This window comes from Phalacrocorax carbo, chromosome Z (assembly GCF_963921805.1).
Source record: "Phalacrocorax carbo chromosome Z, bPhaCar2.1, whole genome shotgun sequence".
Lineage (NCBI taxonomy): Eukaryota > Metazoa > Chordata > Aves > Suliformes > Phalacrocoracidae > Phalacrocorax > Phalacrocorax carbo.
The window spans coordinates 28,440,702-28,454,891 of record NC_087548.1 but is presented as its reverse complement, the minus strand read 5'-3'; the positions used below and the strand labels follow the sequence as shown (position 1 = coordinate 28,454,891).

At 40.7% G+C, this 14,190-nt stretch overlaps 1 protein-coding gene across 1 annotated transcript in view; it reads left to right on the top strand.

Moving 5' to 3' along the window:
- SV2C (synaptic vesicle glycoprotein 2C) overlaps window positions 1-14,190 on the top strand; it is a 124,768-nt gene that overhangs the window by 30,092 nt on the left and 80,486 nt on the right. The window contains exon 2 of the mRNA XM_064438374.1: window positions 7,341-8,044. Coding sequence (XP_064294444.1) covers window positions 7,465-8,044 — 580 coding nt within the window. The 5' untranslated portion in view covers window positions 7,341-7,464. The remainder of the gene's footprint in view (window positions 1-7,340; window positions 8,045-14,190) is intronic.

Sequence of the window (14,190 nt, the reverse complement as noted above, 5' to 3'; positions counted from 1 at the left end):
ATTCTGTGAATAGCTACAACTGTTTCAGTTTTGTAACACTGCCTTGTTCTACTGTTGGAGGGGCATTGAGCTGACTCTACTTCTGAGGAATTAGGTGGGTTGGTACGTGTTACAACCAGAGAGTAGATAGTATCTTTCCTTGCTATTGTGTAGTCAAAGTGTGAAAAGAGCTTAATAAAACAGGGTGGACCACAGATGAATCCTCAATCCAGATTGTGACCTTAGGTGAAACTGGATCAGAGGGCTTTAGAAGCCTGAGTCTGTTTAATGACAGCCAGCTGAATTAGATGTATCTATGTCACTGTTTAAAAGGATGGTGGTGCTGAAAAAACTTATCAGTACTGTGGAACGCTCCTTTAGGATATTCTTTGAAAGATATTTAGAGCTCAGAAGTAGTGCAGGAAGGAGTAATATAGTGCAAGTACAAAGTGAAGAGTGGCTCACCTCCGAACTTTGCACTGACCTTTGATAAATGAGAATTCGTTTTTATTATATTATTGAATATTTAGCACTGATTATTCAGTTAAGATTTCCTGATTTTTTTCATTTTTGGTCCTACACATGCATTTGGTCTGATTTTACAGTGCCATTAGGTTTTTGGTTTTGTACTGCTTTAGGCTTTTGAAGATCCTATTTCTGTGCTTATTTATCCAGCTGTAAGTGAGGAAGAATTAGGCCTGTTATCAAAAGCATTGTGAGAACAGAATTAGTGGAATTATTTGGTTTTAGTGATCATTTAAGGCCCTAAGAGGCAGTTAAAGATAGTACTTTTATGGCTGATGTACACAGAAAAGACAAACATGCTTTCAGGCAAAAATGTCCCTTTTTTTCTGACAAAGGTTATCAAATTTCAAGCAAAAACAAGTTAAAGGCAAGTCCTTTTGGTTTATTCTGATTAGGTAAATTAATTAAATAGTTTAAGAGAAGCTGGGCAGGTAGAGCATGTAGTGCAGAGAGAGAAACAGTTACAGAGAAACAGAGAGATTGCAGTGTTCCATGAAACCCCCTTCTCTGCTGAGCTCATGATCTTTGATCATGACTGATCACTAGACTAATGAATTCCCAAACTCATCTTATATACATTTTGTGGCTGCACTGAAGATAAATGGTGAAAAGTGCTGGTAGAGGGCAAGTGGTGAGGATGCCATCTGAACTGGGAGAGGGCCGGGGACTGCCACTGTTGGTGGCACTGCAGCCTTACAGTGATTTATATGGCTTTGGCAATTGTAGCCTGCGATAGAAGAGCTGCAGCCTGAGTGTGTGACTCTTGACATGAGAGAAAGAAAATGTGCTTAGACTATAGAAGCTTATCTCTGAATCTACTAATACTACCAGAAAAAGAATCCCACTCTTACCAGCTTTGGTGCCAGCTCTTAGTTATTATAAATAAATAAATACCTCTTATTGAGGTATCTATTCTTTATCGGGGCATACTGAAACAAGTACTGCCTGGAACAATAAAATAACAGCTCTTCTAGAACAGTTTTGTGCGTGGAGAAATGGAGAGGAAGTTTGCTGGTATCCCAGTAAATTCAAGGATGGATTATACCTCTGCATATGTCTCAGGTCTGTGGTGACTTGTAGGATTAAATCCTTTGTGTTATTTGAACTGTACCATGTAAAAATTGTTGGAGAACTTTAGAAAAATTTAAATACCATTTTTCTTTGTCGTGAGACAGCAATGCATAATCCTTTTTTATTTCTTACCCTTTTTTTATAACTGAGAGCCCATGCAAGAACAATATATCTTCTGTTTCTGAGTTTATGTAGTTCATGTTCCTATATTTCACCTGGAAGTAAAATCATTTCACACATCAGAGTAGGATAATTGGAAGCAGTTATGATCTAACAGAAAAGCATGTCTTCAGATGTAGACTAACTTGGAGCAACAGATAAATTCAGAAGAAACAAAACACTTGTATCCATGCAAAGGTCGTTGATAATAAAAAACAAAGGTAGAAAACCAGAAATGAAACCAGAATTAAAACGTTGGGTAAAAGGTGCATTTAAAAAGGCATCGACTTAAATAAGAAATGTTTTTTATTATTTTATTTTTCTTTGAAAAAGAATTACAGAGTCAAAACAGGAAAGACGCTATACTAAGTCCCCAAGTGTATCAAAATGTCATAGCTCCATCTGAGTGTGACTTCCAGGCCCATTCTGAAAAATGTATTATCTAAAGATAGGCATATAGTTAATATCATGTGTTGTTAGTCTGGAGTGAGTCTTCTCATGTGTTATGTTAACCAAAGATGTAAGTCTTTGTGGGAATGCTTTTTCTGACATTTCATAGATTTACTTCTTCATGAGACCTCACTGATATAGTCTGTAATGTCTGACCTTTATTTCAGATGTAGCACAACGTACAAAGTGGTAACTATACTGAAATTTGTGAATGTAATAGAATGGAAAAGACTAAATGTTACAGCAAACAAATATTTTTTTTTGTGCATGTATCTTTGAATGTTTTGCAAAAAAAACTTTTGTAGGTATTTCTTGAAATACTATTTTTATTTCAGGTGAAATCACTATTTTCCTAGGATTTTTTTTTTAATTAAAGGAATTGAATAGGAATGTAGTGTTTAGTATAGTGAAAGTGAGCAGGCTTGTTGGGTAAGACACTTGGAACAAACAAGAGTATACAGCTAGACTCTCATCTGTGCTTTTCCTGCTTTATGCTACTCAGGTAGTCATTAATCCTCACTCTTTCAGACTTTCCAGTTGCTTACTTGTAGTCAATCAGTCTAACATAATTAAAAGGGCGGGGAGCTATCATGCATAGGCTGTAAATAATTCCTCTCTGTACTTATCACCCTTAAGGCAGGGATTTCAGCTAATTGAGAAAGCAAAGCTGTTTAAAAGAACAGTGTTCAAATTAGGTGTGCTGCTTGGAAACTTACGCAAGACAAAGAGAAATTTCTGATTTCTTACTCCATACATCTTTCAGAAATTTGACTCGGTCTATGTGCAGGTTTTTGCTAGCAGAGTTATGCTGTTAATGAGTTTGAACAGATGTAATTCCTTATTGACATAGTCATTGACATTGTCATGCTCAGGTCCCACACTATCCAACACAACCTCATTAATGACTCCCACCCCTTCTCATCCTTTAATATAATACACAGATATCGTTCCCTTAGTCTGTGACTGCCCCTGTAAAACATCTTTAAAATGTCCACAGATGTCCACAAAATCTCCACTGAGTTCATTTAGTCCATGACTTTGGGCTCCACCTGTTATGGTGGTCACTCAGGACAGGAGAGTGATGTGTTCCATGATGTTACCGGGCACCAAAGCCAGCTCAGATCGGGTCACTGCTGCACTTGCACTGCTTCTTGAAAGGCTTGTGCTCCATTAGTTCAGGTGGTTCCTGCTGCAATAATACCTATAACATGCAACTTAAATCATGGGTTACAACAATTTAAAGTTAGAACCATTACAGTCCCCACACCTGGTCCCTTTGGGCCCAGTTATAGGATTTAACATTGCAATGAACTCCTCCCCTTGCTCCCAGCCTGGCTAGCAACAAGGGGTTTCTGCTATAGTAATTCGATAACATGCAGCTAAAATCCTGGGTTACAACAATTTAAGGTATTTCCGTCACAGTCTCCACCCCTGGTCCCTTTGGACCAGATCATCAGGTTTAACATTGCAATGAACTCCTCCCCTTGCCCCTGCTTCTGCTTGGGCTTACCCATAGACTGCAGTCCCTTAGGGTTGTACCTGCTCCAAGTGGAGCCTTATCTATGAGCCACAGTATCTCCAGGGCTATACCCACTGTGGCATAGACTTATCCACAGCCACAGTAACTTTGAGGTGCACCTGTTCCAGCATGGCCTTCTCCATGGGCCGCAATGCCTCCAGTATGGCCTTACCCACAGCCACAGTTAGTTCAAAAGTAAACCTGCTCCAACATGGCCTTGGCCATGGCTGCAGTCCCTCCAGGGTAGTACCTGCTCTGTTGTGGGCTTATCCATGGCTACAGGTTTTCAGGTGCTCCAGCATGACCTCATGCACAGGCACTGATGCTTCAAGCTGTACCTGCTGCAGCATGGATTTATCCACAGCCATAGATGCTTTGATGTGTACCTTGTCCAGTGTGGACTTGTCCTTGGGCCACAATCCCTTCAGAGGTACAGCTGCTGTGGCACAGACATAACCATGGCCACAGACACTTTGAGGTGTACCTGCTGTGGCATGGACTTATCCACAGCCACACATGCTTTGGGGTGTCCTGCTCCCACGTGGAGTCATCCACAGGTCACAGTCCCTTTGACTCGAGTTCACACTGTTGAGTACAGCAGCACAGAAACAGCAATGACGCCGTGGCCATCTGCCAGCCCAGGCACCTGAACCTTGCTGTTATTAAAATGCTCCCAGCCACAGCAGAGTCAGATGACCAGCAGTATAGCAAGCAGCAAAAGCAAAAAGCAGCCACTAACAAGCACCAGACTCTAATATACAGTAAGGCCATCACTCTGAACGTGCCCTGTTCCCTCGTTCGTCCCCCAACTTTATATGTTGGGCATGACATCATGTGGTATGGAATATCCTTTAGTCAGTTGGCATCAGCTGTCCCCACTGTGTCCCCTCCCAATGTCTTGTGCCCCTGGCAGAGCATGGGAAGCTGAAAAGGCCTTGAGTCTGTGTAAGCACTACACAGCAACAATTAAAACATCTTCCCATTATCAACACTGTTTTCAGCACAAATCCAAAACATAGCCCCATACTAGCTATTATGAAGAATATTAGCTCTATCCGAGCCAAAACCAGGATACTGGTCTCTCATAAACTGCAGTGTAAGCTCAGCTGCTTTGGCAAATTTGTGTATTTATAGTCTGCTGAACTCACACAGTAGGTGTACTACAAGAGCGCAAAGCACAGTTTTGCCAGTGTTGGCATCTAGACTTCATGTTCATTCAGTATTCCTAAACTCTTGCTGTCTTGCATCCATTGACATACACTACAGTAAAATGGAATTTGAGAACTAAAAATCCTTGAAAGAAGACTGTACTCGCTGGAAAAAAAAAACCCACAACAACAAACCAACCAACCAAAAAAACCCCCACAAAACCCCACAGAAACCTAAGAATTAGAGGAATTCAGAGTTTAGGTTAAATAGGTTGCATGCAGTCTAAAAGAATCTAAAATAGTAAAAATCTAGGAACACCGTGTAATCATTAACCCTCAGAAGAATACCTGTTAGGAGTTCATGAAGTTCTTGAAATTATTTGTGGAAGGCTACAGCAGACCCAGTGAATGTTTTTATGCATTGCATATTCAATAACAGCTAGTAGATACTGTGGTCACATACAGGTAACAGTAAGGATCAGATGCCTAATTCAGTACACAAAGAATAACTTCTAAGGAGCACCTTGAAAACTGAAAATCTGTAACTAGAGAAATGGACTTAACATAAAAGATTCACCAGGGTGACCTACTTAGAAGGACAATCATGTACCTAAAATTAGGCCATAGTTTTCAGGCATAAATATCTCATCCTGGCTTTTTTAAGGCTTCATTTCTCTTCTAGTAAATGCTTCCATTTGCATTGAACAGTTGAAAAGTGCCATCACATCTGCTTTCTTTGAGAAACATTCAGAGTGTATGATATTAATCTAGAGGAAGGGACTAAAATTAAAGATATTTCCCACTATAGGTGAATTAATAGAGTCATTAAAAAAGCTAGGGAAGTATCTTTTAGCTTCTTTAGTTGAACTACCTGCATGTCTGTGTGATTTTAGGGTTGGTTTTCTTTTATCAGAGGTACATCATGTCCTTAGTTTATGTAATGCAGCCTGTAATTCTTCCTGTCCCTCAAAACATTATCAGTCTTAAAATTGATGCCTGGAATATACTTCTGGGGACACTATGTACAACCGAATGAGTAAAGGACAGCTTCTCAAAGCACTACCTTGATCTTCTCCCATGAAGCTTTGGGGGACAGTTCGCACTACTTTAACAGGGGGAATAGGATTTACTTCAGAAATTTCCAGCCATTTATTCTTACTCCTGCGTTACATCTTGCAGCCTCCTTAGTTGTGCTACTGTGGCTTTTTCTGAGGTCATGCTGGAACATAGATCATTAAAATGACCATGGTTAAAAATAACCTTTTCTCCAAGCTGGAAGCAGGCAGTGTTTTCTTGGAAGCAGTGCTACAGAAATTTTAGCCTGCTTTGTCCCAGAGGTGAAGCTTCTGCAATCCTGTTGCTGTGCCCAGATTCACACTGCCTTGGCCTTAGACACATCAGTAGTGGTGCAGTTTTGTAACTGATTTCAGCTCTTCTAGCTATGGACTGTTGCCAAAGAAGGATCCTGCCCTTCTTCCCTCCCTCTGCTTGCCCGCTGCTGCCATTTCTTTCTACGACCCTTAGTGATCGTGTTGATGTGTGATGAGCAAATTGCTCTGCAGATATGACTGAAAACCGCCCAGAAAAGCAGGGCATGGTTAGTCGTTGGATAAATAAGCAAGCTGTTCTTGACTCACCATGTCTGCATTTGTGATCCTGGGGCTGCATAAAGGAAGAGATGGAAAGGTACAGCAGAGCAGTGAGGGGGACTGGAACAAAATGACTTGGTGCTTTCACACACTAGATTGGCATGAACTCTTGCCGGCCTAACATACTCTGGGGTATATTGGCTGATACTGTAAAGTTGCTCCAGGCTGCTTCTACTGTCACTACAGACAGGAGAGAGAGTGATGTGTCTGTCCATGATGTAGGTATTGGAAATCTACAAAGTGTGAAAGTGTCACTACTTCCATACACCCAGCTCCTTGTGCTGGTATTTTTCAGGGTGGGACTAAATATTGCTAAGTATCAGTGTGAATGCACTGGGAATGCTTTGGCCAAGTTCAGTCACCTTTGAGAGGCTGGTACAGATGTCAGGAATATTAACTCCCTACAAGATTTGTGTAAGAGGGAGGTCGGACAAAGGACAGATATTTCATGGTAACTTATTGTGAGAAAAGCTCGTATTAGTAGCCTCTTATTACCTAGCAGGGTGTTCAAATGGGGAAGGACACTGCAGACAGGGTCAGTACGATGTATGGTGTAAGGAGTTGCTTGTTTCCTTTCAGAATAAAACCTGGTATCCATTGAAAGATTACAGTGTAATGAATTTCATTCTGAAAACCAGTATCGATATTAGATTTCTCTTCAGAGTATTTTCCTTTTAACCTGGGATATTTGCACCTTGGAAGAAAATCCAGGTTTGTGTATTTGAAAGCCTGAACTGTGGTGGCTGGTGCTTAAATGAAGATTGTTATGGTACAGTATCAGTGAGAAGAAGCAACTAAGAAGGAGCAAAGTATAAACTTTTTTCCTCTCATATTTTGCAGGTTGAATATTACAGCTTCACATGCAGTTGGGTGTTTTCTACTGATGTCCAAGACGCAACAGGTGTTCTAAACAGTATTCAGCAGGTTCATCTGCAGCATAACAGCAATCCTTCTTTGACATAAGATGGAGGAAACATATAAAGATAGGACTTCATTAGTGAAAGGGGCGAAAGATATTGCCAAAGAGGTGAAGAGGCAAGCAGTGAAAAAAGTGAGTAAAGCTGTTGATAAAGCTCAGGATGGCTACACACAGAGGTCCTACAACCGATTCCAGGATGAGGAAGATGATGATGATTACTATGTCCAAGGAGGAAATTATGGTGCAGAAGCTAATGATGATGAAGGATCAAGTGAAGCAACTGAAGGGCATGATGAGGATGATGAAATTTATGAAGGGGAGTATCAGGGAATCCCCAACATAGGGCAGGGCAAGGATGGCATGGTGGCCTTAGGTCAGCCTATGCGTGATGAATATAAGGATCGTCATGAACTGGAAACAGAGAGGAAAGCTGATGAAGAAGAGCTAGCACAGCAGTACGAACTGATAATACAAGAATGCGGTCATGGTCGTTTCCAGTGGGCCCTCTTCTTTGTCTTGGGAATGGCCCTAATGGCTGATGGGGTTGAAGTTTTTGTAGTTGGATTTGTGTTGCCCAGTGCTGAAACAGATATGTGTATACCTAATTCTGGATCAGGATGGCTTGGTGAGTAAAGTGTTAGCTCTGGTTTTGTGTTATTGCAAGTGTTGCTTACAGTATGCCTAAATATGTATGAGTCAACACTAATGCTTATATGAAAATATGTTTGTATTGAATATAAATAAGCCACAAAGTGTGTTAACAGCTAACGTGGATTTAATGAAGATTATAATTTTATTTTTTAGATAACTGTTTTCTTTTTCAGTCAATAAGTATAAATAAGTCACTAAAGTGGAAGACTGCACCATAAAACTTAAGAGGAGAGGGACACATTTTATTTTCATATACAAGAGTAGACAACCAGATGAACTAATTATAGAAAAAGAAACTGAACCACCGTTGGAGTATTGGCGTTCTGCTGGATTTATACAGGCATAATAAAAAGTATGTGACAAAACTATCCAGCCACATTGTCATCCCGCATGGGAACCTTCCCAAGAGTGAGGTGGAATGCAATCTGGGAAGTGCAAGAAATCCAGGGAAAATGCTGTCTAGACTTTTCCCTTCTTTTGTCTTTTGCACCTTTTATTCCAATGACTCTTCTGTAGCCATCCCGAAAGTATAATGTTTATTTTGAGTTGCAGGGGACAGAAGTCAAAATGGCTGAAGGTGAGCCTGGGGTATGCTTTTTGTGTCTGTTCAGTTGATGGGGATGGGTTGAGTCTCATCCTGTTGCCTCTTCCCTCCCATGGTGCGGCAAATAAGCAGAATGAGCCAACCTTGTGAGACTCGATGACAGCAGTAGCGCTGTGAGCAGGTCCATGCTTGCCCTGTCTGGGCATGCCTGGGCACAGCAGATGAAGCAAGGCTCTTATGCGGTGGGGCTAAGGAGAAAGGATATAGAAATGGTTCCCTGAGGAAAGAGGGAGGTAGGAGCTTGGGAGCTTGGAATGTGGCATAAAATGGAATATATTTATATATATGCTGCTTGGCCTGAAGGACCTGGGCTATTACAGAAACAGAGGGCTTCTTATAAAATATTTAGGAACCTTTGTCTTCTAGCAGATGTTTGTCCCCTGCATCTTTATAGCATGTGATTCCATTGCAACAGTCTCATTTTAAGTTAGCTCAGTTTCCTGATTTTATTCCTGTGTTCACTATCAGTTAGGACCCTAAGATACCAACTGCATCAAAATTAGATCCAGAATTTTAAATAGCACAAGGCTATTTGTGCTATTTAAATAACACAGAAGCTTTCTCAGTAGACTGTTAAGCCCATAACAGGTTGGATTCCTGTCATATTGTTACTGGCAGTTTGGCTGTATAGGTTTCAATAAAGTAGACTGTATTCACCCTCGTTTATGTCTCTAAACCTCCTGTGGGTCAGAGGACCATGAGTGGAAACAGGAGCTGTGTTCTCAGATGGCTGGGTCCTTTGAGGCATTCCTTGCCATTTGATCATTTCTTGTTATAAATGAACTACCCTGCCTATTTGTACAGTGCATTGATTAAACTAATAAAAGAAATGAAATTATCTAAGTTTTTATATTTAAAGAGGCTGCATGCATATAATCTGTTTGGTACTGCTTGTTTACACAAATCTACAAACATCGTATTTGTCATGCTTGGACTTGTGAGTTTCCATATCTACTTCTTACAGAAAGAAAGTGCATAAACTTGTCTATTTATAGCCATTTTTGAGCTGTGGAAGTATTTCAAAGAGTAGAGAGAAAGCAGAGAAACCAAAACAACCCCAAAAGCTATCTCTAGATAAATGTTACTGTGTCAGTGCAGATAATAACATGTAACATGTTTTTTAAAAGTGGTGTACGCCCAACTTGCTTTTAACGTGATTTTGTCACCCTGTATTTCGCAGTTGAGGACACCCTTTAACTCTACTAATCAATTTTTTAAGTCCTCTCTATCGCTGGAACAAAAATGATGGATCTCAACCCCATTTTTTGATTACTGACAACCTTGTTTATTTTACCACATGCACGTTCCCAACACATTGAATTGTCAAAGTTGTCTTTGTTCTCCAGGATGATAGCAGTATAAGTGTAGCCACCAAATCTCTCTGCAATTAGTTCCTATGGGGTTAAGGAAAAGAACAAGGTTATGCAACATTAAAAGGGAGCTTCATGGTGCTTACACATTCAGTAGCTTACTGATCCACACGTGCAGTTTCTTCCATTTATATTAAATGCTAAACTGGGAAATGGATCTTTTAATAATTAAGACATTCTGAACAGTTTAGTATTCCTGGCTTCTCTGACTGTCAATTTATGAATGTGGAGAACATGGCCATAACTCTTTTTCTTTTTTTACACCTGTTATATGGAATTGAAATTTGGGGGCAAATACATTATATTTTCTAAAAATAGTGTTTCATTTAAACAGTTGTTGTAAGCATTATGGAGGTGTCTGGGATTGGGAGTGGGGAGTATTGTCCCCACAGTAGCAGGTGAGCATGAGGATTCACCTGTTAAGGTTTGACCTATGTCAAGAAGAGGGTTGAGGGTTTTCCTGTCACTAGACTTCTTATGATGTGGTCTTGATATATATTTGAATGATTCTGTCAACATTTAACTAAAGTTCAGTACAGAAGCTGTTAAATACCTCATATATATGCGTGTGTGTATATATATATATGAAAGATACTTGCTGATAAAATTGAAGAAACAGCTCTGGAAGGCTTGGGTGTGCAAGCAATGTATTCTTATGCCCAGAATACAGAAGATGTAATGGATACCCCCATGTCTTCCTTTTCAAATAATATAACGATAGCCTCTGTTTTGTGGTATTAACAAACAAATAACTCTATTGTAAAAGATTAACAAAAGCAGGAAAGAACAGGGATAAAGCAGTTCATTTCCAAGTGTGTGTTGAAGGCATTGCACACATGGTGGTTTTATCAATAACCTCACACAAATGATATTACTTGCCCATTGCTAATAGAAATGTATTGTAGACTACAATACATCAGTACAGTGAAGAACATATTGCTTATAACCAGTGCAGATATACAGCCTTTATAGACAGCATGACCATAATTCCATGATGCAAAATATTCACCAGGGCAATGAATACTTAGTGAAAGCATTTTTATATGATCATAACTAGCCCCTCACAGCTATGCATTTCTATTACTTTGCTGTTGTGATTTCAATCGTAATTACATCCTAACTGGGGTCTTCCAGACAGGCATAATTTGTTTTTATTATTATAATTCCATAATCCAGAGGGTTTTAATGTTGTTAGAATGCTAAAGTCATGGGGCCAGTGCTAGGAGTTATAAGGTGGAATTGGTACACATAAACAGTATTTATTTTCCAGGCAATTTTCTAGACTGTTAAGAAACACCTTAAGAACCTGTTATTTTGTCATTGAAAAAACACTAATTGACTGAGTTGTAAAAACTGATTTCTGATACGTCACGCCACAATAGTTTACTAGGGAACATAAGCTAATTAAAAACATGTGACAATATTCACAGAGCCTCCCTGTTGCATTGTTTTTATTTACTTGCACCAGGACAATTTCCCAAAATCCCTCCCTATTGGCCCTTGTATGAGCTTGAGGTCACTGTTGATTGATCACCAGCAGCATTTCAGAGCCTGTAAAGTTACGTGATGAAAGTGTCGATCAAAATTATGAACTGGGGTTTTTTTATACCTTTGAGTTAAATAATAAAATAATATATTTCTTCATCTCCAAGAAGTTGTTATATTAAAAATAGGGAAGTGGCTTGCTTAAAGTCTCCCAAGATTATACTGACATGTCACTATGCATGAGGGAAAGGGCTCCTCTCCCTGACCTGTAAGTTGGCTGTACTTGTGAACTCCAGCATGTATGTGGATCCATGTTGACCTCTTGGTTTCTGGCACTGATGAGGCAGGACTGTACCTTCATGAGACAGGTTGCAGGCTCAGGCCTGAAGATGTCCCTTTTCTTGCCTGTATCTTATCCCTTTGGTTTTGCATGCAGCTCAGTAGTAGACTGGTTTTAGGTTAGTTCTCTGGGCTCTGATTTGGATGTACATGTTTACATAACTTTGTTTTCTGTTTTCACATGCAGATTGTTCTTAATAAAATTTAAATTACAGCCTTTTCTTTCCTCAGCATCTTGGCATCTGAAATAATGAAATATTCTTTTCCCTAAGCTAGGCAAAGCTAGCCTTTCCCAGCTATATCTGTTCAGGATGCCATGCTACTGCTGGCTGCCTCCTCACTGGTTCTCCCATAGGACACGAAAGTGCTCACCTTTGTGTACAAGACGCTTGACAGCTGCACTGCTCTTGCTAGTGCTAGCAGTAGACACAGGCTGACTTCTGCTTGACTGGCCAGTCTTAATCGCCTCAGTTGGCACATTTTTCAGACAGATAGCTCTGTCACTTTTTTGTACTTTATCACCTTGGCACTAGGAAAATAAAATCATAAAAAGGTCCTAGGATAACTGATTATCTTCCTTAAAACTTTTTTTTTTTCATTCATGGCAATAAAACCTGGCAAGTGGTTAGCCACTCATATGTTCTAATTTCCATCCTTTCCAGAGACCAATGGTTCCTCACTGCTTCCTGGTAGTCTCCCTGGTCTATTTTGAATCCATATATCATCCTGTGTTTAGGCTGAATAATCTCTTGAGCATGAATAGTCCTTTTTTGTTCTCTGTGACTCACCATTGTGTTAAGCAATGTGTTACCCAAGTCCTTGATAAGGGCTCGTAGAGAAAGTACAGTAACAAAACCAGAAATAATCTTTATATGTAAAGATATTATTAGTTGATTAGCCATACAGACAGTTTCTTCCATCTAAAACACTTAAGTATCAAGGCTGGGCTGGTAATACAGGTATTGTGAATATGAATAGCAACAAACAGCTTAGACTCATAGAATCATTTAGGTTGGAAAAGACCTTTAAGATCATTGAGTCCAACTGCTAACCTATCACTGCCAAGTCCACCACTAAACTATGTCCCTAAGAACCACATCTACAAATCTTTTAAATACCTCCAGGGATGGTGATTTAACTCATTCCCTGGGCAGCCTGTTACAATGCCTGACAACCCTTTTGGTGAAGAAGTTTTTCCTAATATTCAACCTAAACTTCCCCTGGTGCAGCTTGAGGCCATTTCCTCTTGTCCTATCGCTTGTTACCAGGGAGAAGAGACTGACCCCCACCTCGCTACAACCTCCTTTCAGGTAGTGGTAGAGAGCAATGAGGTCTCCCCTCAGACTCCTCTTCTCCAGGCTAAACAAACCCAGCTCCCTCAGCTGCTACTCATACAACTTGTTCTCTAGACCCTTCACCAACTTTGTTGCCCTTCTTTGGACATGCTCCAGCAACTCAATGTCCTTCTTGTAGTAGGGGCCCAAAACTGAACACAATATTCAGGGTGTGGCCTCACCAGTGCTGAGTACAGGGGCACTATCACCTCCCTGCTCCTGCTGGCCACACTATTCCTGATACAAGCCAGGATGCCATTGGCCTTCTTGGTCACCTGGGCACACTGCTGGCTCATGTTCAGCCAGCTGTTGAACAACACCCCCAGGTCCTTCTCTGCTGGGCAGCTCTCCAGCCACTCTTCGTCAAGCCTGTAGCATTGCATGGGGTTGTTGTGACCCAAGTGCAAGACCCGGCACTTGGCCTTGTTGAAATTCATAAAACTGGCCTTGGCCCATCGATCCAGGCTGTCCAGGTTCCTTCTGCAGAGCCTTCCTACCCTCAAGCAGATTGACACTCCGCTCAACTTGGTGTCATCTGCAAACTTACTGAGGGTGCACTCGATCCCCTCATCCAGATCATTGATAAAGATATTAAACAAGACTGGCCCCAACACTGAGCCCTGGGGAACACCACTTGTAACCAACCACCAATTGGATTTAGCTTCATTCATCACAACTCTCTGGGCCCTGCCATCCAGCCAGTTTTTTACCAGTGAAAATTATGCCCATCCAGGCCATAAGCAGCCAGTTTCTCCAGGAGAATGTGGTGGGAAACAGTGTTAAGGGCTTTTACTGAAGTCCAGGTAAACACCATCCACAGCCTTCTCTTGTCCACTAAACAGGTGGCCTTGTCATAGAAGGAGATCCGGTTGGTCAGGCAGGACCTGCCTTTCATGAACCCATGCTGACTGGGCCTGATCCCCTGGTTGTCCTGTATATGCTGCATGATGGCACTCAAGATGATTTGCTCTACAACATTCCCGACACT